Source organism: Culex pipiens, chromosome 3, assembly GCF_016801865.2.
Source record: "Culex pipiens pallens isolate TS chromosome 3, TS_CPP_V2, whole genome shotgun sequence".
NCBI classification, from domain to species: Eukaryota; Metazoa; Arthropoda; class Insecta; order Diptera; family Culicidae; genus Culex; species Culex pipiens.
In genome coordinates, this window is record NC_068939.1 from 15,741,038 (window position 1) to 15,763,779 (window position 22,742).

At 34.2% G+C, this 22,742-nt stretch overlaps 2 protein-coding genes across 5 annotated transcripts in view; both read right to left on the bottom strand.

The window, feature by feature from the left end:
• Positions 1-22,742, bottom strand: part of LOC120418039 (neurocalcin homolog) — a 328,306-nt gene that overhangs the window by 103,749 nt on the left and 201,815 nt on the right. The window lies entirely within an intron of this gene.
• Positions 1-22,742, bottom strand: part of LOC120418038 (neuronal calcium sensor 2) — a 280,465-nt gene that overhangs the window by 61,371 nt on the left and 196,352 nt on the right. For all 4 annotated transcript variants that reach the window (XM_052710711.1, XM_039580283.2, XM_039580284.2 and 1 more), the window contains one exon: positions 15,444-15,587. In XM_052710711.1, the coding sequence (XP_052566671.1) occupies positions 15,444-15,587 (144 nt within the window). The remainder of the gene's footprint in view (positions 1-15,443; positions 15,588-22,742) is intronic.

Sequence of the window (22,742 nt, forward strand, 5' to 3'; positions counted from 1 at the left end):
GGGAAGTGGGGGAATTGTGTTAGTAGGGGAAGGAAAGGGAAGGTCAGGATTCATCTTGGTAGATGATATGACCAGAAAGTGAAACATAATCTACGACGCTATAAGAAGGACTTTTCACATCTTACCGCCGGCGTGCCATCCGAGCAACGATGCTATGGGAAGGACTTTCAAAATTAAATGTTATTGTATTTATCGATTTATTCGGCGACGTGCAATTTTAAATAGATCAGGGAAACATAATCGTTGCCTTCCGAGCTACGACGCTATGAGAAGGACTTATCAATTCCTCAATCGCGATTTTTCACTTCTACCGCCGGCGTGCCATCCGAGCAACGATGCTATGGGAAGGACTTTCAAAATTAAATGTTATTGTATTTATCGATTTTGTTCGGCGACGTGCAATTTTAAATAGATCAGGGAAACATAATCGTTGCCTTCCGAGCTACGACGCTATGAGAAGGACTTATCAATTCCTCAATCGCGATTTTTCACTTCTACCGCCGTCGTGCCATCCGAGCAACGATGCTATGGGAAGGGCTTCCAAAACTAAATGAAAGTGAATATACACACGGCGACGTGAATCCCTTTTTCAATGAAATCCAGAAATCTCCACCACTTTCTCGCGGATTCTCGCGCGCAACGTCACACACCGATCCCCCCGACGAACACCACACGACTGATGGCCCAACTTCTAAGGCCTCGACGCGAACTTCTTTTCAATGGTTCCAGAATCTTCCACCACTTTCTCGCGGATTCTCGCGCGCGACGTCATACACCGATCCCCCCGACGAACACCACACGACTGATGGCCCAACTTCCAAGGCCTCGACGCGAACTTCTTTTCAATGGTTCCAGAATCTTCCACCACTTTCTCGCGGATTCTCGCGCGCGACGTCATACACCGATCCCCCCGACGAACACCACACGACTCCTTATGCTCGTTTTAAGTTTTTTTTTGTCTAAAAACTGTTATCCTAAAATTTTAATAAGTTTTTTGTCCAAATTTCTAAAAACTTCAACATGTTTTTTATTGGAATATTCAGCAGTGCAGTTTTTGGTAAAATTATTTCAATATTTAAGGAATGAAGATTTTGAATAATACTAAGACATTTAAAAATAACTGAAATAAAAAAACATGAGCATGAGCATGAGCATAAGAGACCACCCATGGTTGTCCTTCTCCGTTGCTGAACAGGACCCTTTCAGCTCTACTGATCATAGGCTTCAACAATCAAGTGGTGTTTCCCTTATCAACAGCATGTATGAATGCGCTGAAAAGATAAAACACCATGATTGCTGAACCTAGATCAGTTGCGAATAGGTAACAGTCATTGGCCACCAACGGCGCCCGCCATGTCAGTTTGTAGATCTCGATTTTAAGAGACGGGAATGTTAGTTAGCGCAGGTTGCTACTAGGGCAGCTGATTTACTCTGTGCTTACACCCCACAAGCGCCAGGAACCTGAAAATTTGTTAGTAGGATAGGGTGTTTGGTCAGGATTCATCATAGAAGATGATGATGCGACCCAAAAGCGAAAGATTTTTGTTAAAGGTATGATATATTATTCTCAAGGCAGGCAATCGGATGCTGCTAGGTTCTGTATTTATTAATTTTAAGGAGTTAAATATTATTCTCAAGGCAATTGATGCTGCTGTAGAGTCAATTTGAAATTTAAATGATGAAATATTAAAAAATGCCAAAACGTTCTTTCTTAGACAGCCGGCTGTGGAAAAAAAGAACCAGATAGAAAAAGATTTACATAATAATAAATTAAACTCAGGATAAATTCCCAAATTCTTTTTCTGAGGTGTTTCCCGTTTAGATGCATTTCATTGTTAAAGGTTTTCTTGAATAATGCGAAACGCGGTTCAAAAACTAATGAACACAAAATTACCCGTTCAAATCAAAGACATCAACGATAACTATTACTATTTCAGAAGACAACCAGCAGAGAACGAAGCGATCTTATGATTATTATATTAAATTATTGATATTAAATGTGTATCTATGAATAGGAATTACAATCGCGTTGAATTTAAATTGCTTACCGCGCCTTTAACGTACCTCACATGCTAAGCTGAATATTACCGACAACGCCAAACAGAATATAAAAAAAATTAGGCCCTTATTTCAAAAATTTTAAAGCAATATTGTGTTTGTGTTGTATTGATCGAAATTTCAAGAAATTTAAACTGTTTTTTTTATTTGATTATTCAGTAATGCAGGTATCAGTAAAAAAATATCTGAATTAGGAATATGGATTTTGTGTAGCATAAGTGTAGCATTAGAAAATTTTAAAATTGATGCGCAAAAATAAAATAAAAAAACAATTTCAAGTCCATCTTTCAACATTTGGATGCAAAAACTACTACAAAAGGCTTTATTTATTTTAAAAATTTACAAAATATAAAAAAAATGATTAATTTTTTCCCAATGGACTGTGGTCCCAAAATTTTAAATTTGCTAAAATGCCAAAAGCTGCTTCTATTTTTGTATGTAATAACTAACGCTGCTATGTACACAGAAAAAAAAGTTGAATTTTGGAATGTTGAAAATTTGGTAGATTGAATATTACCTCTTTTTTTGAGCAATATTATAAAAATGTGAAAAAATGTGAACCTGATGAATATTCATCAAAAACTGATAAAAATTAATCATTTTTTGCCACAAAATCTGTCACCATTTCCTGATCACTATTACCATCATTTTTTCTGTGAATTGTAAAAAAAATCCGGTTTTTTATTTGCCAAAGCCATATTATATATAGCTCAAGCTTCAAATTAACTTGTGAAACAATTAATAATCATAAAATAAAATTTCTCTAAAGACTTGTTCAGTTGTAAACACACCATGTCACAGAGGAAAGCTAACCAGTACTAGCTTCAATGGTTACGTCAAGGTTCTCTTCTATCACTTTTGCAATATCCAGGATATACACAGTAGGGTGGTTCAAATCTTTTAATTCCTCAGTGAAATGCATTACTAATTTTAGCTGGATCTCCCTTAGATTTCGGACGAGTGGCACCCAAATTTGACCCACCCTAACACGCACACAGAGGTGCTCTCCTGCAGTATTGAAGTAATCCCGACTTCTGTTCGGTGCCGTTCTCCGCTTTGCATGAGAGATATTTTAAATATGCATATCCATATAGTATTTATCTTTGCTATTGCAATCAACTTTGCCGAACTGTTGCTGGCGGGGTTTCAGTTCTTCCACTTTTCAGTAGTACAGCTGGTACAGACTATTTTTCGTGCCAAATATTAGTCGTCTCTGTCGAATGTGGTGCAGTCCACAGAAAGAGTTGTGATTCCGAATGCTCTGTGACCTGGAGAGCTCGAGCTCCCCCTCAGCAGTGGTACAAATTTTGATCCTGGGGAACGACTTTTGTGAGTAATATATGCATAACAGTGCAGTTGACGACAAAACTAGAAATGCTGGAGATTCTTTGCCGGTTTTGGGTGCAGAGTTCGGTTGATTATGTCGTCGATTTGAGCTTGAGGGGAAATGAATCTGGCAAATTGGATTCTGAAGAGCTTTGAGATCGAAAATGAAATTCCATTAGAGGATTCATTTTTTTCTGTAGACTACCAGGCGTCTCCTTTAAATTAATCGAATGCCATTTTCTCCATGGAGCAGCTTGGCACGCTTGCCAAAACCATTAAAAATTTCCTCGCTTAAAAAGCCTCGCGCAGGGGAAAAGCCACCACAAAAGAGGGGGAGTAGCTTTTCTTCCCACCTTGGAAAAAATAAAAAGCATTGCAAATTGTCCATCATTATTTTCACTCTGGCGGTTTCGCACGAAGGCGGCGACCAAGACATGAAAGTGATAATAAAATTCATACTCGCGAGCTCGTCGTCAATTTTCCTTTTCTTTATTGTGGGGTTTATTCCGAGGTAAAACTGCCTCCGGGACTCTTTCGAAAAAAGTGCTGCGTTTCGTCTTGGGGAAGCGCTCCGCAAGTTGTGGCGGGCACGCTTTTCCCAAGTTTTCCTCGGTGGAACAAGACGAAAAAAGAGCGATGAGAGATGAGCCATGCTGAGTGAGTAAAGTGTTGAAAGATCGTGGTCTCATTTGTCTTGGTTTGTGAAATGATGGTGATTAAAACTTGTCGGAAATAATCTCACCATGTGAGGGAACGTGGTTTTCTGCGGTAAATTATGGAGACTTCAAACAAAGAAGTCAAATTTAAATAATTTCAAGAGGAATAAAAAAAAACACATTTCTATTCATCTCACACACAAAGTCAAACTACGACAAAGTGACGACACACGAATGCTGCTGCAAACGACATCCGACGAAATTAGTTCCAGCGTCCGCGGGGGGTCAGCAACGCTTGGCAAGGACACCCAAAGACATCTAGTAATTTCCGGCCGGTGTGGTGTGGCCTCTGGCCTGGTGCCCGACTGGTAGGCTCCACAGAGAACTGGACAAGCAAGCTGGTGCCAATTTTTTTATTGCTTTCTTTTCTTGAGTCGAAGGCCCAAGGATGAAATTGGAGCTCGCTTTATGATTGGGGCGATGATGATGGTGCGAACGTGGTGGTTTTTTTTTTGTCAAGATGAGGAAGTAATTACATATTTGAAGAATGTGGTCACAATTTGACAACAGCAGTGGCTTGAAGTGGATGAATTTCTTCAAAATTGAACACACAGCTTAAAAGCTAAAGCAGAACAATTTTCTCGTCAATACAACAGTTCCATACATGACATTAAATGAAGAAAACAATTAAAGTGCTTCGATTTGACTCAAAATTGGAGTGGGGCTTCTTTGCCCAAAATAATTAGGGTGGTTGAAAAAATAGCCATTTTAATCGTTTTTCACAAAAAAATAAAATAAAATATGATAAGTTTGACTAACAAGAACAAAAATATTTCCCCGTTTTGAAAAATCTATCCAAACATTTGAAAAAGTCATATGAAATCTGCAAATGTCGTTTTGACAGTGTCTGGACAAAAGAGCATGTATTTAAAAATATTTTTAACGGATTCCTTAAAAAATTAACGTAACATATCAAACAATGGGCAAAGTTCATGAACCGGATTCCAAGATATGGTTTTTTTAAAATGAAATCTGGGTTATTCTGTCACTTTGACAGATGATTTACTGAAATTTCATTAAAATGGTTGTCAAAATAACTGAAATTTCAACAAAAGAAACGTCAAATTATTTTGCTGAAAATTCATTTTTTTTTTCTTGTGGCAGTTTGACAGATCATTCAGCAATCGTTGCTGGTATTTGAGTTATCAAAATTTGATTTTGCTTGTCATTAAAAATGTTTCCAGTACTGTTATTTGTACATTTATTTCATCCAAACTTTAAAAAAGGTGGTTAGCATCAAGGCATTTGTTATTAGCATTTTTCTTACCTTGGTTTCTAAAGATCACAATACAAAATTTAAAAAAAAACTCAATCCAAACAAAAGGTCATAAGTGACATTTCAGTTTGACAGATATGCAGTTACTGATTTTTCAGCAATGTTTTTGTTCATTACCGAATTTCAGCATAAGTGATGATTACTGAATCGCATTCAGTTAATTATTTTACTTAAATGGCAATCCAAAATTTGCTGTGTAGGTTGCCCTAATGCCAAAAAAAAATTTAAAAATGTTTAATTTCAATACAATGTAAATCAGTTCAATAATTGTAGAGCAATTCCAGCCCAAAACAAGATTTTTTTAGGTACATTATTCTCGACCCTCTCCGATATCAATGAAAAAGGGCGTAATATTAAATGGTTGGCCCTTTTGAAATGTTAGTCTGAATTAAAATTCTTGAAAATATTTTTTTCGAAAAGATCGGAAAATTTCACGAATGTTTTATGTTTTAACATCGTAAATCGGACCTATAGTTGCTGATCGACATTAGAAAATGGTGGGTTGTTTGGATGAGACTTAGAAAACATCAATTTTCCTGTTTTTTAACCTTTGCGTGGCAATATTTCAGCAACTAAGGGTCGTATCAACAAAGTTCGAAAAAGCAAAATATAGAGAATTTTCTCAGCTTTTCAAAAATATTTTTTTCAACGGTGGACAAACGTGGGCACTATTTAAAAAAAAATGAAAAACTGCGACTATTTTCAAAAAAGATACCTAAAAATGGTTATAACTTGAAAACGGTGCACTTTATCAAAATTTCACTAAAGTACTTTTTGATTGCAAATTCGATTTTACATCGAAAAATGAATTTGAAAAATTTTTGCGACCAATATTTCGATTTTTTGAAAAAATCTGTATTGATTCAAAAAATCATAACTCGGTCAATGTTTTTTTGCTCATCCTGGAAATTTCTGAAAAGTTGGCATTTTATGTCTTCTAAAACATATCAAAAAATAAAAAAAAATAAAATAGTGTTTTTTTGCAGATCAAGTTTTAGTGACAAAAAGTTAAATTAAAAATCACCAATTTTTTTTTACCGTGTATCATTTTTTTTCTGTGTAGTCCATATCCATACCTACAACTTTGCCGAAGACACCAAATCGATCAAAAAATTCCTTCAAAAGATACAGATTTTTGAATTTTCACATATCATTTTTGTATGGACAGCTGGCAAATTTGAATGGAAAATTATATGGACAAACTAATGATGCAAAATGGCTTCTTTGGGCATACCGAAGGCACTAAAAAAGTTTCAGCCGGATTAAAAAATACAAAAAAATCGAATGACCGAAATCTCAGAGAATTGCTCGTAGGAAATTTGACGCGCTTTTCGAAAAAAATATACTAAAAGAAAAAAACACTCCATTTTTATGAGATTTAAAAGTTTAAAAGTCAAATTTGAAGGTGAGCCCACGTTTTTTTTTTCGTTCAAAATTTTTGTGAAAATAGCCTAAGATGTTACAAAAAGACTCACGAAAATGCAGGATGGAGTAACTCACCTTGAAAAATAAAAAAATCTTTTACTTAAACTGTTTTTTTTTTCTAAACGTCAAAATTTTCAAAAACCAAACACGAGAGTCGATTTTCCAGACAATTTCACATAACATTGACCATTGTCATAAGTCCAATCCTTGTGAAGTTACAGCGGTTTTAAAAATTAAAATGTTGAAAAAATAGGTGTTTTTGGCAATTTATATATGGCAGACTTGATTTTCAGTCTCAAAAATATTTTTACCGGAAAGCTCGTCCAATTTCCCATAAGTTTGTCTCTGACCACATTTCAATTTGATGTATGGGCTTACAGATATAAGCTAATTACATTGCTCATAACTGAAAACATAATATTTTTTCACTGTAGTATAGTAACCTAGATAGTAAATATAATTTCAAAATGATAAAATTTTGTCTAAAACATGAATATATTTGTAGACCATTTCAAAAGTTATGCATAGTTTAAAAACTTTGAAATGATGTCTATTGAAAATTACAGAAATTGATGTTTTGGAAATGTTTTTTTTCGCTTATTTCTTGAAGGAGGAGGTTGTCTATTTTTGAAACAGAAATTAAAACAAAACAATAATTTAGAAGAAAAAAAAACAAGAATACCGAAATCGCATGAAACAACCTTAAACCCCCTAGACAACACACACACATATATCAGTCAAACTTTTCCCACGTACGACCATAACTTTCCACAAATTTTCCAACCAAACAAAAATAGATAATCCTTCCAAAAGCGACAACAAAGAATAAACACAAAAAATCGTGGTATTGCGGGAGTGAAACTTTTCAAATTTTGGCTTTCAGCCACCACAACACTCTCACGCCTACGAGCCGCATACATTCGCTACCAGAAACAAATGCTTACCCCGTCGAAAAATCTCACAATTAAATTTGTCACTATTTTTCTGGGTGGCACACGATTTATGAGGCCTTTTGGTTGGCACAGCAAAACCTGAAACGCAAATGTCGTTGACCCTTGAAGGGGGAGAAATTTGGTTTCGTTTGCTCAAGTTGACAAAATTTGAACATGTTTAAAAATAGCTTAGATTTTTTTACAATTTGAGGACAATAATGAAAATTTAAAAAAGGTGGAATTTAAGATTTATTCAATAATCTCAAAATAGAGATACTCAACAGTGCGGTACATTTTTTATAAATACAAAAATCTCATCTTTTTCCCGCAAGCAAAATTGGTTTGATTGCCAAATTGAAAGTACCAACCGCGAATCGAGTCACGTTTGCTCTAGCGCGAGGTGAAAATTGGATGCGAACGCACGCTTTTCATCGCCCCCGCAAAACCAAAAAACGGGCCGAGTGGGTTTGTGACAATTTTTACGCCCCGTCAGCCACGTCAATTAGAGCAGAAGTGGGTGGGTGGGGGAAGGATTCAACCTTGCGTGAGTAATATTATCAGCGGATTAGGAGGCCACAGGATTAGATTAGAAGAGCTGGCACAGTTTTGGGGGAAATTTGCTTGGTTATTGGCGTTGTATTGTGTGTGATTTGTGGTGCAGAGATAATTGCAATACAAATTGGGATTCAATCATCGAAATGAACAGTTATGCTTGAGAAAATAATATTAAAATATTCCCAGCATTTTCTTCTATTGGTTACAAAGTATAGAGATTTGCTTCTGATCGACAATCGTTTGCTTTCACAGCTTCCGATTCATCTGCTCCAATCAAGCCAGTAATCAACACGTCGTAATATCATTTGAATCCTGTATCCAACGGTCAATCTTGTGTCAAAAACCTTCCTCAGTTCGTTACAAATTTGGACACATTCACCACTCCATTCTACGATCCCGAATCGAGATAAAGGTCAGCCCAGCGAAAAAAAGGACTCTTCCTTCACATATCAGCTTTGCTGACCCGCCCAGAACCTCAATTCCGAAGCATTTTTCGTTCATCCCGGGCTCAATTCACCATGAATTCGACTCAAATCATCCGTCCAATTTCATTCTCCGCGCCCAGGCATCTCCCCGGACAAGGTCCCGGGAACCATCGGCTGCTGCTAACAAGACGACGACCTTTTTTTTCTTTTATTTTTTACGCGTCTCATCTCGAAGCAGCGAAAACGAGATTCGTCTTATCTTCTTGTTTGAAGCTGAAGCAAAAATTTATTATCACTCCCTGTCGGCCAAGCCGTGCGGCACCCAGAGTGACATATCGTTCTTTTTTAGGCACGTGGAACCTCTCCCGAGGACGCCTTATTTGATGTGGCGGAAAGTCACTTTTGCAGTTATTCCCCAAGCTTGCGTTGGAATTGAATTTGAAGTTTAAATTAATTTTCAGCTTCTGCCAAGGTGGGGAAAACTGCTTATTTTCCAAATTTTCACCAACTGAAGCTCAGCTCAACCTGGGAGCGGTAGCCAATTAAAAACTTTCGCAAATAATTATAAAAACTAACGACTTAATCACCGTTATACCATTTTCCGAGGAGAACCTAATCAAAGCTGAAGATGGACGATTCGGCTCGTTCTCCGTCTTCTCGGTTGGGAATGGGAGGTTCCGATTCTTGGAAGGAACTCTTGGAATCAGAGTTGGGTCGAATCTCAAAGTCGGCCAATCTGGAGCGGGATCATTTATATTGCACAACTATTCTATTGGAAAGCGCGGAATCGACGGTAGCATTACCGGTGAAACACTCTAAAAAAACATTAGTTAATCCACCTTAAGGTGGTTGGTGCCTTCCTCGCATTCATGTTGTATTTTAGGTGGTATTTACAAATTAATTTAAGAGTTTTTTTTTTTAATTTAATTTTTTTTCATTTGTTTTTTTTTAATTATTGATTTTACTTGAACAGCAATTTTCAATTCTTTTTTTTACCAACTCTTCAAAATAAAGGTGAAAATTCTCATGAGTTATATATTTCAGTAAAAAGTTCTTGTAAATCTTTGTCGAGACAAAATGATGCAGCAACATAATTATTACAGATTTTTTCCAGAAGAGACGCAGACACTGCTTAAGCGATGTGGCAACCGGGCGATACGCATGCAAGGGGGTGTGGCTGCCAATCCCCCGCGTGGTCAAAAAGTCAAAAAAGCAAAAAGACCCAGCCTTTGAGGTTATGCAAAAATCACCCTTCACCCTACAAGCTACAAAAAATCTTTTTCTTGGCATAACTTTTTAAATACTTAACTAAACAGAATAAAATTTAATAGGGTCTTAGGGGACCCCAAAACGAACAGAATAAGGCGGATCCGGCCAAAACCGGTACAGCCAGTTCTAAGATAATCGTGTGGAAAAAAAACATGTCTACACACATCCCCACAGACATTTGTTCAGAATTTGATTCTGAGTCGATAGGTATACGTGAAGGTATATCTAGGAGTCGTATTTAAGAAGTTCATTTATCGAGTGATTTTATAGCCTTGCCTCAGTGAGGTGAGGAAGGCAAAACCCTCTAAAAGTGGTCAAAAAAGGATTTATGAAGGTTTACAACAATTTGAACGACAATTCATTAAAAACATTAAAAAAAAAACAAAAAAGTAACGTCGAAGGAAAAACAGGCATTTTAATAAAAACTTTGAAAAGCTGGTCAAAAATTATCCAAATCATAAATTTTTAGAAAATCTATTTCGCCAAAATTCTCATAACTCGTGAATAATACACGCAAATCCCTAATGTTCACATATCAAACTTTTTGTTTGATTAAAAGTTGACTGTTCTGTAACTTTGTAGAACATTTCTATACTCTAAAAAGTAACCTTGCCGAATTACAAAAAAAACATAAAAATTGAAAATAAAAATTTCTGCTATAAATCAAAAATACCCCTGCGGGTTTATGCAGACTCGAAAAGTACATTAAATTTCCAATAAAGTAACATGGTCTCTTTATTTTGCTGTTGTGTAACGGGAACGATTTTTAAATTATTTCTTAACTTTTTTTGATGAAAAATACGTTATTTTCCGGCATTGGAATATACAGTCATGACTCGGTTTAGCACCGTATATGGTGGATGCTAAACCTAGGCGTGCATAACTGAATCACAGAGCTAATGAGATTTTGGTTATATGAGAGACATTGGCTATAATCGAATGAAAAATCATGCAAACATCAAAAAATTATAGTGTTTTGGAATCGGGATGATGTCAGCTATTCATTGCAATTATAATAACATGAAAATTTTCTCAAAAATGTGTATTTTTCATATATTTAGAAAATGCAATGATTCTTAAAAAAATACTCAATACTATTGTTATTGCAAAATGGATATCAAATGATCGGGATTTTTTCACAAAACTATGTATTTTCGAAAATGCACTTAAAATGTCGGTTTTTTACAATATGGGTATCAAATGATCGGGATTTTTACATACATTTCGAAAGATACTATGTTTTTTGTGAAATACTTAAAATTTTCACAAAGCTTGGTACTTTCGAAAAAGTACTATAAATTTCAGTTTTTTACAATATGGGTATCAAATGAGTGAGATTTTTCATAAATTATGATATGTTTGGAATACCCATTTTTTTCTAAAAAACGTTGTTTTGTGAATATTATGAGTAGTTCACATAAAATATAATCACTTTCGGAATGTATGAAAAAACAATCCGGATAACTTGATACCCATATTAAAACAATAAAACTGATATTTTAAGTACTTTTTCGAAAATACGTAGTTTTGTACAAACTTTGAGATTTTTTCTATTTTTTGTTAGGCTAAAAAAAATCAGGGGGCAAAAAAAATATTTTTACAATAAACTTCAAAATTTCAATGAACATTCAAGTGCAACCAACTGAAATCAAATTAAAATACATTCTCCTGCGTTTAAAATCATTTTTAGCATGTTTGGGTTTATTAAAAAATCTTAATATTTTTTGAAAATTTTCGATGCAAAATCTTTTTTTTCGATACAATTTTTGTTTTTGTCAGATCTTAGATTTTTTGAAACCTAATGATTGCAAAACAACTGAACTAGTGTAAAATGCATTTTAAAACACTTTTTTCATTTAAATGTGAAGACTATGGCTTGTTATTTAAATTTTTATATTTTTTTAATTTTTTGCCCCCCCCCCCCCTTGACCTCGGCCAGGGCCGAGGGACAAAAACTTTTTTAAATATTTGCATCGGCCTTATAACTTTAGAAATATTTGAAAAAATCCCGATCATTTGACACCCATATTGTGAAACACTGACATTTGGAGTATTTATTTCGAAAATACGTGGCTTTGTGAAAATTTCGAGTATTTAAAAAAAAATGTTAGAGTTAATCCCGATCTTTGGTACCTTTATTGTAAAAAAACTGAAATTTTCAGTACTTTTTGAAAAAAACGTAGTTTTGTCAAAGTTTGGAGAGTTTAAAATAAAATTGTTGTAATAATTTTCAAAATGTATGAACAAAATCCTGATCATTTGATACTCACATTTAAAAAAAAACTGAAATTTTGATATTTTTTCAAAAATACGTGGTTTTATGAAAATTTTGAGCATTATCAAAAAACTGTGTTTAAATTTTCGAAATGTATGATAAAAGCTGATCATTTGGTACCCATATTGTAAAAAAACTGAAATTTATAGAACTTTTTCAAAAAACGTGACTTTGTGATTTTTTTTAGTTTTTCACACAAAAATATTGAAACTTTTGAAATGTATGAACAAATTCCAATCATTTGATACCCACATTGCAATAACAATAGTATTGAGTATTAATTCGAGAAACATTGCATTTTAAAAATATAGGTAAAATACAAATTTATGTGAAAAATTTCATGTTACTATAAACGCAATGGATAGCTTACATCATCCCCATTCCAAAACACTACAATTTGGAAATTTGGATGATTTTGCATAGGATTATATCCAATGTCTCCCATATGGGCCGTGCTTTTCACGGTTTTTTACGGTTTCGAGCTACAAATTACCTACACCCAAAATTCAGAGTCGAGATAATCGTTCTCTCAAAATTTATTGAGGGCTCAGTGCCAAAATCGATAGAATAATGGTACCAACTCACACCATCATAACAAATGAGTTCATTCGTTAGTTGAATCAATAAATCTCCAACAAGTATCATACATCGACTTCTGACTTCTCCTTGGTCACCAAGCTGTGGTGGCCGAGGCAGCTAAGTCATTGGATTGATTTGTCAAAGGTCTCTGGTTCGATTCCCGTTGTCGACACTTTTGGTGTTTTGTTTGACGGATGAACTTTTTTTGCAAATGAACCTCGAGAGAATAGTTCTATCGCCCATCTCGAGCTGTGTTCTCTGCGTCCGTGAATGGTACCACTATTCTCTCGACTCGAGACCATCATTCTCTCGGACTAGCGCTGCCAGTTTTGGGTGTACCTCAGATTCGAGATCAAAATTACCCCATCAAGCAAAGTTTCACGGATATCGAAAAGGAGTCGGGGCCACTTTATCCGATTTCGTGTGAGTTGTTGTAGAATTACCCATACACTTTGACGAAAGTGAAATGTGAATTATTTCTAATTTCAAGAATTATTAATGTACGATTCTTTCCATTTTCAAAGGAGAACCGAGATGAATGTATTGTTTTTAAAAATTAAACAACAATTTAACTTAATAGTTTAAAAATCAGATCAATAGTATTCAAGAGATCGCCGATTGAAAATTTATTTCAAAATGGGAAATAACTTTAAAAAACTAATAGTAAATACACAATTTTAATTTTTTGCGAGCAAAATCTCTGTCAAAGCAGATGATTGCAGCGAATTTGGTGCTAATTTCTAAGAGCAAACCCGGGCAGACGGTAATAACAAAATTCATACCATTTCAATAACAAATACTGTTAAATTAACAAAAAGTGTTATGGATTCTTCTCGAAAAATCCATTTTTGCATAAGAGTTGAATAACAGTTTATGTTATCATAACAAAATTTGCAATAGGTCTGATATTGATCAAAAGCCAAAACAACTTGGGAATAACAATTTTTGTTACGGAAGAATAACTCCAACTGTTATTGGGATGATCGGATTAGTTGTTAAAATAACAAAAATAATAACAAAGATTTGTTCGAAGAATAACTAAAAATGTTATGACTCTGTTATTGCAATAACAATCCAATAACAAAAAAATCATAACAACGAATAACAATTCTTGTTATAAATAACATAAAATGTTATTGGCCTATTATTTTCAAATACCAAAATATTTTATTCCAGAATTATTACCGTCTGCTCGGGAACAGAAACTTTAGGTGTTTTTTGAAACATGAAAAACAATCTCTTTATTCAAAAAAACATATATTGTCCTCTCGAACAAAACATTAAAAAACGAGAAGGTTTATTAAAATCAAAACTGTGAGACAAATTTAAGTAAAAGAAAGTAAAATTTGTTTTAAAATTGTTACCATTATTTTTCAAACACTCCTATTCATAACCTAATCTTATGATTTCCAATTTGATGTTTAAAATAACCAAAGATTGTCATGGCACTCAATTGTGTATGGAAACTTGTAAGGAGAAACCATATGACCTATTTGGACCTAAGAAAAGAATGGACAAATTTAATGCTAGAGAAAAAATCAGAAAAAAGTGTGAATAGAATCATAAGAAAAGCAATCTGTAGATCATTTTTCTTAAAAATCTTTTAAATTGTCATGTCAATCAAGCTGATCGATTTGGTGTTTTCGGCAAAATTGTAGATTATGAATAGAACTTTTGATAAAACAAAATTACACTAGAAAACATATTTCTTCGTTTTTTTATTGTTTTTAGAAGATAAAAAAATGATAAATTGCACAATTTTCAAGTTAGAGACATTTAACTTTTTTCAATTTTATAATACTTAATAAAGAAAAATGTCAAAAATGTTTAATATCTTAAATGAAGAATAAAACCATTGAAAATAAACATGAAACGAGTTCAATCAAAAATAAAAACTTTAAAATTATTGAAGTAAGGGGTTCAGACAAACAGTTCTATGTAACGAAAACGTTACCGCAGACATAATTTTAATTGAAAATTAAAACATCTAAATCACTTTTTTACTGTTCTTTTCCAATAAACAGCACCGTGCAGCTTTCACGAAACGGAAAACTTCCGTAATTGCATTCCATTTCCCCGGTGGCTCCTTATATTGTGCGCTCCATCAAATAAAACTTGAAGAAAAGTGCCAAAGCAGCAGACGAAGCAACACGTTCCACGCCCCCCACTCCCATTTTCTCCCTTCCCACTCTGGCTCAGGTACAATTCGAAATGAAAACTGGGCTAGCTACTGAATTTGGAATCAACTCGAGAGGAATAACAAGAAGAAGAAAAACATCCCGAGTAATGCAACAATAACAACAGAAACGACAACTTCTTCAAACTAGGACTTCATTCGAGCCACGTTCGGCTTCAAGTTCTGGCCGGCGAGCAAAACTTTTCACCGGTTGTGCCGGAAAAGGTGGAAAACACTGCCACCGGTAATGAAAATGTATGGAAGCTGTTACTTTCCTCCCTTCGCCACCAGAAAACTTTATTTACCCCAAAAGTACTCCTGGAGGAAGGAGCTTCCGCCCGGAGCAAGAGTACCATCACCATAGAAATAATCGACAGGTTCATCCATTTTGCAGCGCGGCTGCCAGTGTTGCCAAAAGATCAAAAACTTACCTTAAAATCAATGTAGCCGTTTTTGTCCATGTCGAACGTCCGGAAGACGTGGTCGCAGAATTCTTCGGCATTTCCAGACGGGAAGAACATTTTGTACATATCTACGAATTTTGCCGGCGTCAGCTTGCCGTTTGGACAATCTTGCTGCAAAAGTGAGAAAAAAAGATAAAAAGAGATGGATAGTTAGAAACAGTGTAGTCTGATATTTATAAGTAAAAAATAGAGAAATAGTTTTCATATTAGAAACTCGTTCCAATATTTCGAAAAACGAAAAATAAAAAAAAAATAAGACTGTGGTAGGGTAGTCATCAATGAGACACTATTGGTTTTCAACTCTCTGCGATTTTTGTATTTTTTTCATCAGCATGTTTTAATGAGCTTTTTGTTACATATTCTTTTTTTATGTGTTCTAACTTTGACTACAGCCAAAGTTATACAACTGTCTCATTGTAAATGCACTTGGCAGGAACAATGAGACACTGTACGAAAATCAATACTTTTTTAGTAAAATATCATGTTTTTGCATTGTTCCATTGTAGGTAACATGTCAAGAACACTTTAAAGCAATTTTGTCTACTTGAAACTTTAATTAACAAAAATTATACTAAAAAGTATTTAAATTTTGTAAAATCCATAAATTTATACCAAATAACATTGCATGTTTGGTTAAATGAAATTCAATTCATGTTTTGAAAGATTTTCTTGGATTATGAAAAGTTTAATGAAGAAAAATCAAAGTGTCTCATTGTTACCCATGGGCTGAAATGAGTGGGGAACAATGAGGCAGCCCTGGATTCGGGGTGTATCCTAAATATTGGTCAAACCTAATGAAAGGACATTGTAGCCCAACTTAATCCCTACGGAACGTCGAAAGAAATTTGAAAAAATATTAGTTTTGATGTAAATGGAAGCCTACAAGCGAAAAAGTATTTTTTGTCCATACAATTACAATTTTTTAATACCCAACACATTATAATGTTAGTTCTATTTGCATGAGTCATATTCCAGCAATTTAATATAAAATTTGAAGACAAAGTTCTCCAATCCAGATTAAATTGGACTGGAGTAAAAAATCTGACCATAGGGTGGTTTGAAAATTTGTCGGTTTCGGTGCTTTTCCCAAAAAAAAACATAAATGTAAAGTGCCATATACTTGAAAGTTTTTAAAAGAGCAATTCTCCGAGGTTTCGGTCATTCGATTTTTTCTGTATTTTTTAATTCGGCTGAAACTTTTTTGATGCCTTCGGTATGCCCAAAGAAGCCATTTTGCATCATTAGTTTGTCCATATAATTTTCCATACAAATTTGGCAGCTGTCCATACAAAAATGATGTATAAAAATTCAAAAATCTGTATCTTTTGAAGGAATTTTTTGATCGATTTGGTGTCTTGGGTTAAGTTGTAGGTAGGATATGGACTACACTGAAAATAAATGAAACACGGTAAAATTTTTTTTGGTGATTTTTAATTTCACTTTTTGTCATTAAAACTTGATTTGCAAAAAAACACAATTTTAATTTTTTTTTACTTGTTTAGAGGACATCAAATGCCAGCTTTTCAGAAATTTCCAGAATGGGCAAAAAATCTTTGACCGAGTTATGATTTTTTGAATCAATACAATTTAAAAAAAAAGAAATATTGGTCGCAAAAATTTTTCAATTTCATTTTTCACTGTAAAATTGAATTTGCAATCAAAAAGTACTTTAGTGAAATTTTGATAAAGTGCACCGTTTTCAAGTTATAGCCATCTTTATATAACTTTTTTCAAAAAAGACGCAGTTATTGATTTTTTAAAAATAGTGCCCATGTTTGCCCACTGTTGAAAAAAATAATTTCGAGAAGCTGAGAAAATATATTTTGCTTTTTCAGACTTTGTTGATACGACCCTTAGTTGCTGAGATATTGCCATGCAAAGGTTTAAAAACAAGAAAATTGATGTTTTCTAAGTCTCACCCAAACAACCCACCATTTTCTAATGTCGATATCTCAGCAACTAATGGTCCGATTTACAATGGCAAAACATGAAACATTTGTGGAATTTTCCGATCTTTTCGAAAAAAAATATTTTCAAAAATTTGAAATCAAGACTAACATATCAAAATGGCGTAATATTGAATGTTTGGTCTTTTTGAAATGTTAATCTTGATTTAAAATTTTTGAAAATATTTTTTTTCGAAAAGATTCGAAAATTTCACGAATGTTGCATATTTTAACATTGTTAATCGGACCATTATTTGCTGAGATATCGAAATTAGAAAATGGTGGGTTGTTTGGGTAAGACTTAGAAAACATCAATTTTCTTGTTTTTAAACCTTTGCATGGCAATATCTCAGCAATTAAGGGTCGTATCAACAAAGTCCGAAAAGACTAAATATAGAAAATTTTCTCAGATTTTCAAAAATATTTTTTTTAATGGTGGGCAAACATGGGCACTATTTTAAAAAAAAATCAATTAAATGGCTATATCTTGAAAACGATGAACTTTATCAAAATTTCACGTAAGTATTTTTTGATTGCAATTTCAATTTTACATCGAAAAATGAAATTGAAAAAAGTTGTATTTATTCAAAAAATCAAAACTTGGTCAAAGATTTTTTGCTCATTCTGGAAATTTCTGAAAAGTTGGCATTTGATGTCCTCTAAAACAAACCAAAAAATAAAAAATAAATAAAAATAGTGTTTGTTTGCAAATCAAGTTTTAGTGATTTTTTAAACCGTGTATAATTTTTTTTCAGTGTAGTCCATATCCATACCTACAACTTTGCCGAAGACACCAAATCGATCAAAAAATACCTTCAAAAGATACAAATTTTTAAATTTTCACATATCATTTTTGTATGGACATGATGCAAAATGGCTTCTTTGGGCATACCAAAGGCACCAAAAAAGTTTCAGCCGGATTAAAAAATACAAAAATTAAAATTAAAGAAAAATAACCGATTCCATAGAGAATTGCTCAATACTAACGTTTTTATAATAATTTTACATTGATAATACAATTTTTTTCGTAGGCAAATTTATAGGAAATTAAATTTATATGAAATTTTAGACTTGGGAAACCACGGGCATCACTTCTGAAAAAAGAAACATTACAAGAAATCCGTCTTTAGGTGGTATAATCTCGAAAACGGTGCACTTTTCTAGAAAAAGTTTTTTTATTTCGAAATTTTGTATCGAAAAACGAAATAAAATTGAAATCTTCAATTTTTCAAGTTCTATAAAAAAATCTTCAAAAACAAGTATGTTTTGCTCTAGGTGAGTTTTACTCCAAATTCCTCGTTTTTATCCTCCCTTGAAATAAAAAAAATTGGAAAATAATATTAAGGCGAAAGTTTTTTTTTTGTATTTAAATGTGAAATAAACAAAAATGATTGTTTATTAAGAGTGTTAAAATTTTTTACTGATTGTCCTTACAACGTTGCCGAAAAAATGAAAAATTGTATGGAAAATCATGTCATTTTACACAAATTTTGAATTTGAGACAGAAAGTCGAAAACGTACAAATTGTCAAATGAAATAAGGTGGAAAGGACAAAAGATTTCCATTATATCAAGAATGAAAAAAAAATCTTAAATGATGTTTGAGAATATTCAAATAAGTTTTTTTTTTTAACAATTTTGGTTGTTTTGAAACACTTACATAATTTTTTATTCTTCTGAATTTATATATTTCTTGTCACAGTCATCACTCTCAAACATGAGCATTATTTAAAAAAATATATGATAAATTGACAGAAATTAAATATTTTTAAATAGTTAAAACATCTTTTTTTCTAATCTTTCTAATATTTAATCGCTGATTAACAAAAAATAAGCTGTTATAGTTTCCAAATGATGCTTCAGGGGTCGAATCGTTTTACATTATCCTTAGGCTGGTACAAATATTTAAAAAAAATAATATATATTTTTAAAAAACTTCTAAATTTCAATGGAATTTCAAGTGCAATCAGCTTAAATCAATTCAAAATGCAATCGTCTGCGTTAAGAATCATTTTCTGGATATTTGGGTTTATTAAAAAAAAAGATTTTTTGTAAATTTTCAATGCACAGTACCACAGAGATTTTTTTTTGTGCTGGAATTTATGTTTCCGTTGAATACTATATTATTTGATAACTAATTATTGCAAAGCATCAGAACTAGCGTAAAATGTTTTAATGCTTGTTATTAAAATTTTAATGTGAAATATATCACAAACATCATTACAAAAAAATATCCAATGATTTCGAGAACTGCTGACGCCATCCCACCAGGAACGCTTGTATAATTGATAGTTCTGACATTTTCGCGCAAAATCATATTCCAATTCACTATTGACTGTTTAATCAGTCTTAACCAGCAGTCAACAGCTAGTTGAAGGCCTCCAGCCGGAGCTTCCAGTTATTAATGACATTTCCCTACGGGAGGAGGGTTGAAGGATGATTCCTAATACCCGTGTGTACCGAACAAATAATCCCTGCACGAACAATGAACAACTCTGAACAGTTGCATCTCCAGCCAGGCTTGGGATATGCTGCCAGGCAGATCACAACTTCCTGAGAAGAGCCCGTCATATCGTACGACAACACTACGTGCGCGAGAGGCGCCAACCGACTGAGACGACTCAAGCGTGTAATTAATTTCTGGTATCGAGCTATTTACTGATCCATAAATAATCTTCCTGCTTGATATTATATAATTGAACTCGTAAATCAAGTTATGACCTCGGGGCGAGTTCCGTGAAACTACGGTGGAGCTTCTCTCGGATGAGGTGGTGAAACAGTGCACGGAAAAATAGTTTGAGTTGCCAAGATTTAACTTCACGGAACTGTTAGTAATTTTCAAAAGGTTGTGATTTGCAAAATGCAAAAGCAAAATTCATGATGTGATTATTTACAAAAGAAATTGAAAAAAAATATCATTTACAGCTTCAGGACAGAAATTTTCAGTGTAGAGATTTACGCAACGTGCAACTAGGAACAAATCCTTTAATAACTGTAGCATAGACAATGAAGAACGTTACGCAAATTTATTCAATCAAGGCTTAACCTTAAGTTACTAGGCAGACCTTTTCCAGAATGAAAGCTAGCCATTATTTTGAAATACTTCCCCATTTTGCAAAGGGAACCACAACGTGCGGTTCCTAGCATAGTAACGATTCTTCAAAAATCAATACCTGAATCCCTAGACAAAAGAGCAGACCAATTTGCTGTGACCCGTCTGCCTCGTCCCTTATATCGCATCATGAGTGGCACTTGCCTCCGCTCTGAAGGAGGTTAAACCAGTTACACAAAGTCACTAATGGGCTCTGGCTGCATGCAAGCATGCTTAAGGAGTATACCTCGTGTTGAAGAGATGCACAAAGTTCAAGTGCGTTCTATATCCGGTGAGAAGCTATCTTCAGGATGTTCTTATATGAAGAACCTTTTCATTAAAAGCTTATAATAATGAAAACTCACAGCAAACCCCATTTCAGCACACCCAATTGCACCATCAACTGCCACAAATCCTTCACAAAAGTTATGAAAGTGTGTGCAACAACTTCATCCAAACCTCTAAACTTATTTCCCCTCTCCTCCACCCCGAAAAGTATGCAACCAGCTAACTTTACCTTCTCCCCCACACACACACACACTCAACCTCCCACATCCCTGTGCAACTTTCACCCCACCATTACACAATTAGTATCGATTTTATTCTAATTTTATTTTATTTATCGCGTTTTCCCTTTTTGGCCACCTCTTAGGTAAGGGGAGGAGACGCGTCTGGGAAAACCGCGCACCGCGATCAACATCACGTTTTTGCCCGCCCGTGTCGCAGCAGGTCTTTCCGAACCGAATCGTGCGCATTTATCCAGAAAGGAGCGAAGAAACGGGAGAGCTTGAAGTGAGTACTATTGGTCTGGGAGGGGTGCACAGTAAATTGTGTGAGGGAAATACTATTTAGAACGAAATGATCTTTTTGGACATAGTAGAAAAGCTCAGCAAAAATGTACTCTAATCTAATCTAATCAGACCCTAGCGCAGCCAATCTTTCGAAGGGATCCTGGAGAGTGCCTTAGGTTAGATGACGCCTAGCACTCTTCTTGTCATTTATTAACATTTGTAGTGCGCCATTGCATTGAAATGCATTGAAACATCACAAGCGTTAAAGCGGCCAGGCCTACTGCGTAAAGCCGTATCGCAAAGATGACTCGTAATTGGGTTGAGTTTGAGCACTGAGTGTTCGAACAACAACACAATTCTGAATCGACAGGGGAGGAAGAAGCGTGGGGACACACCACCATACGCTCCGAGATTTTGGTTGTATTCGTTGGGAGCACCATGCTAAGAAGGTTTGGTACTCCGGGACCCTCTGGGATGGGACATTGTATTTCCACGAATGCCCTGGACACTATTTGCCGTGGTTATAGCGCCACAACTCGCTCTCTGTAACAGTATTCCTAATTCCAGTCCACGCTCACCAAGTCGTCATGGCCTAGTGGTTAGCATTTTTGCTTACCAATCCAAAGGACGGGGGATCGAACCCCGCCTCGAGCGACTTTGATTTTTCGTTCATATTCATCATTTCAAATTTATGTGTTCTTAACTTTCTCGTTGGGAGCAGATGGGCATCGAACCCAGAACCATTCGCTTACAAAGCGAACACCGTAACCAGTCAGCCACGGCCGCTCCTTTGAAAAGCTTAGCAAAAATGTACTCCAGGATAAATGTCCTTTTTAAAAGCAAAGTCTCATAAAACATGTCAAACTTCCAATCTTGAAATTTTCTTAATTTTAAGAGTTCTTCTGTCCAATGCTTTCCAAAGATCAAATTAAGCTCAAACTTTGTGGGGGCGAGTCTAGATACAAGTTTGGCAGTAGACAATACAAAAATAAAACGTAAATTTTAGAAAATCTGTATCCATTGCAAAAAACATGCGCTCAATTTTCGGCAAAAGTTACTAGGTATTAATGAGGAATATTCAGAACAAATATATAAACGGTTTTTTTTGGCAATTTTTTATTCAACTTTTTTTCAGAAAAAAAAACTTACCAATTTGTTGTTCACTTCAATTTTTAATGACAAATCAAATTTGGTATCATAATTACTCTACATTTGTTTGATAAAACGAATTATTTTCATTTTAAAAATGATCTGGTAAAAAAAATTATATTTTTGATTCTTTTTTAAACTTACTGAATGCTTAAAAATTGGTATTTTTGTGTTTTTTTAACTAGCTTAATTTTTATTAGTAAAGTGTTTAACTAAATTTAACATCATACAGGACTTCACATTTTATTCATGAGAAACATTATTTTTAAAGTATAGCCATTTTATATCTT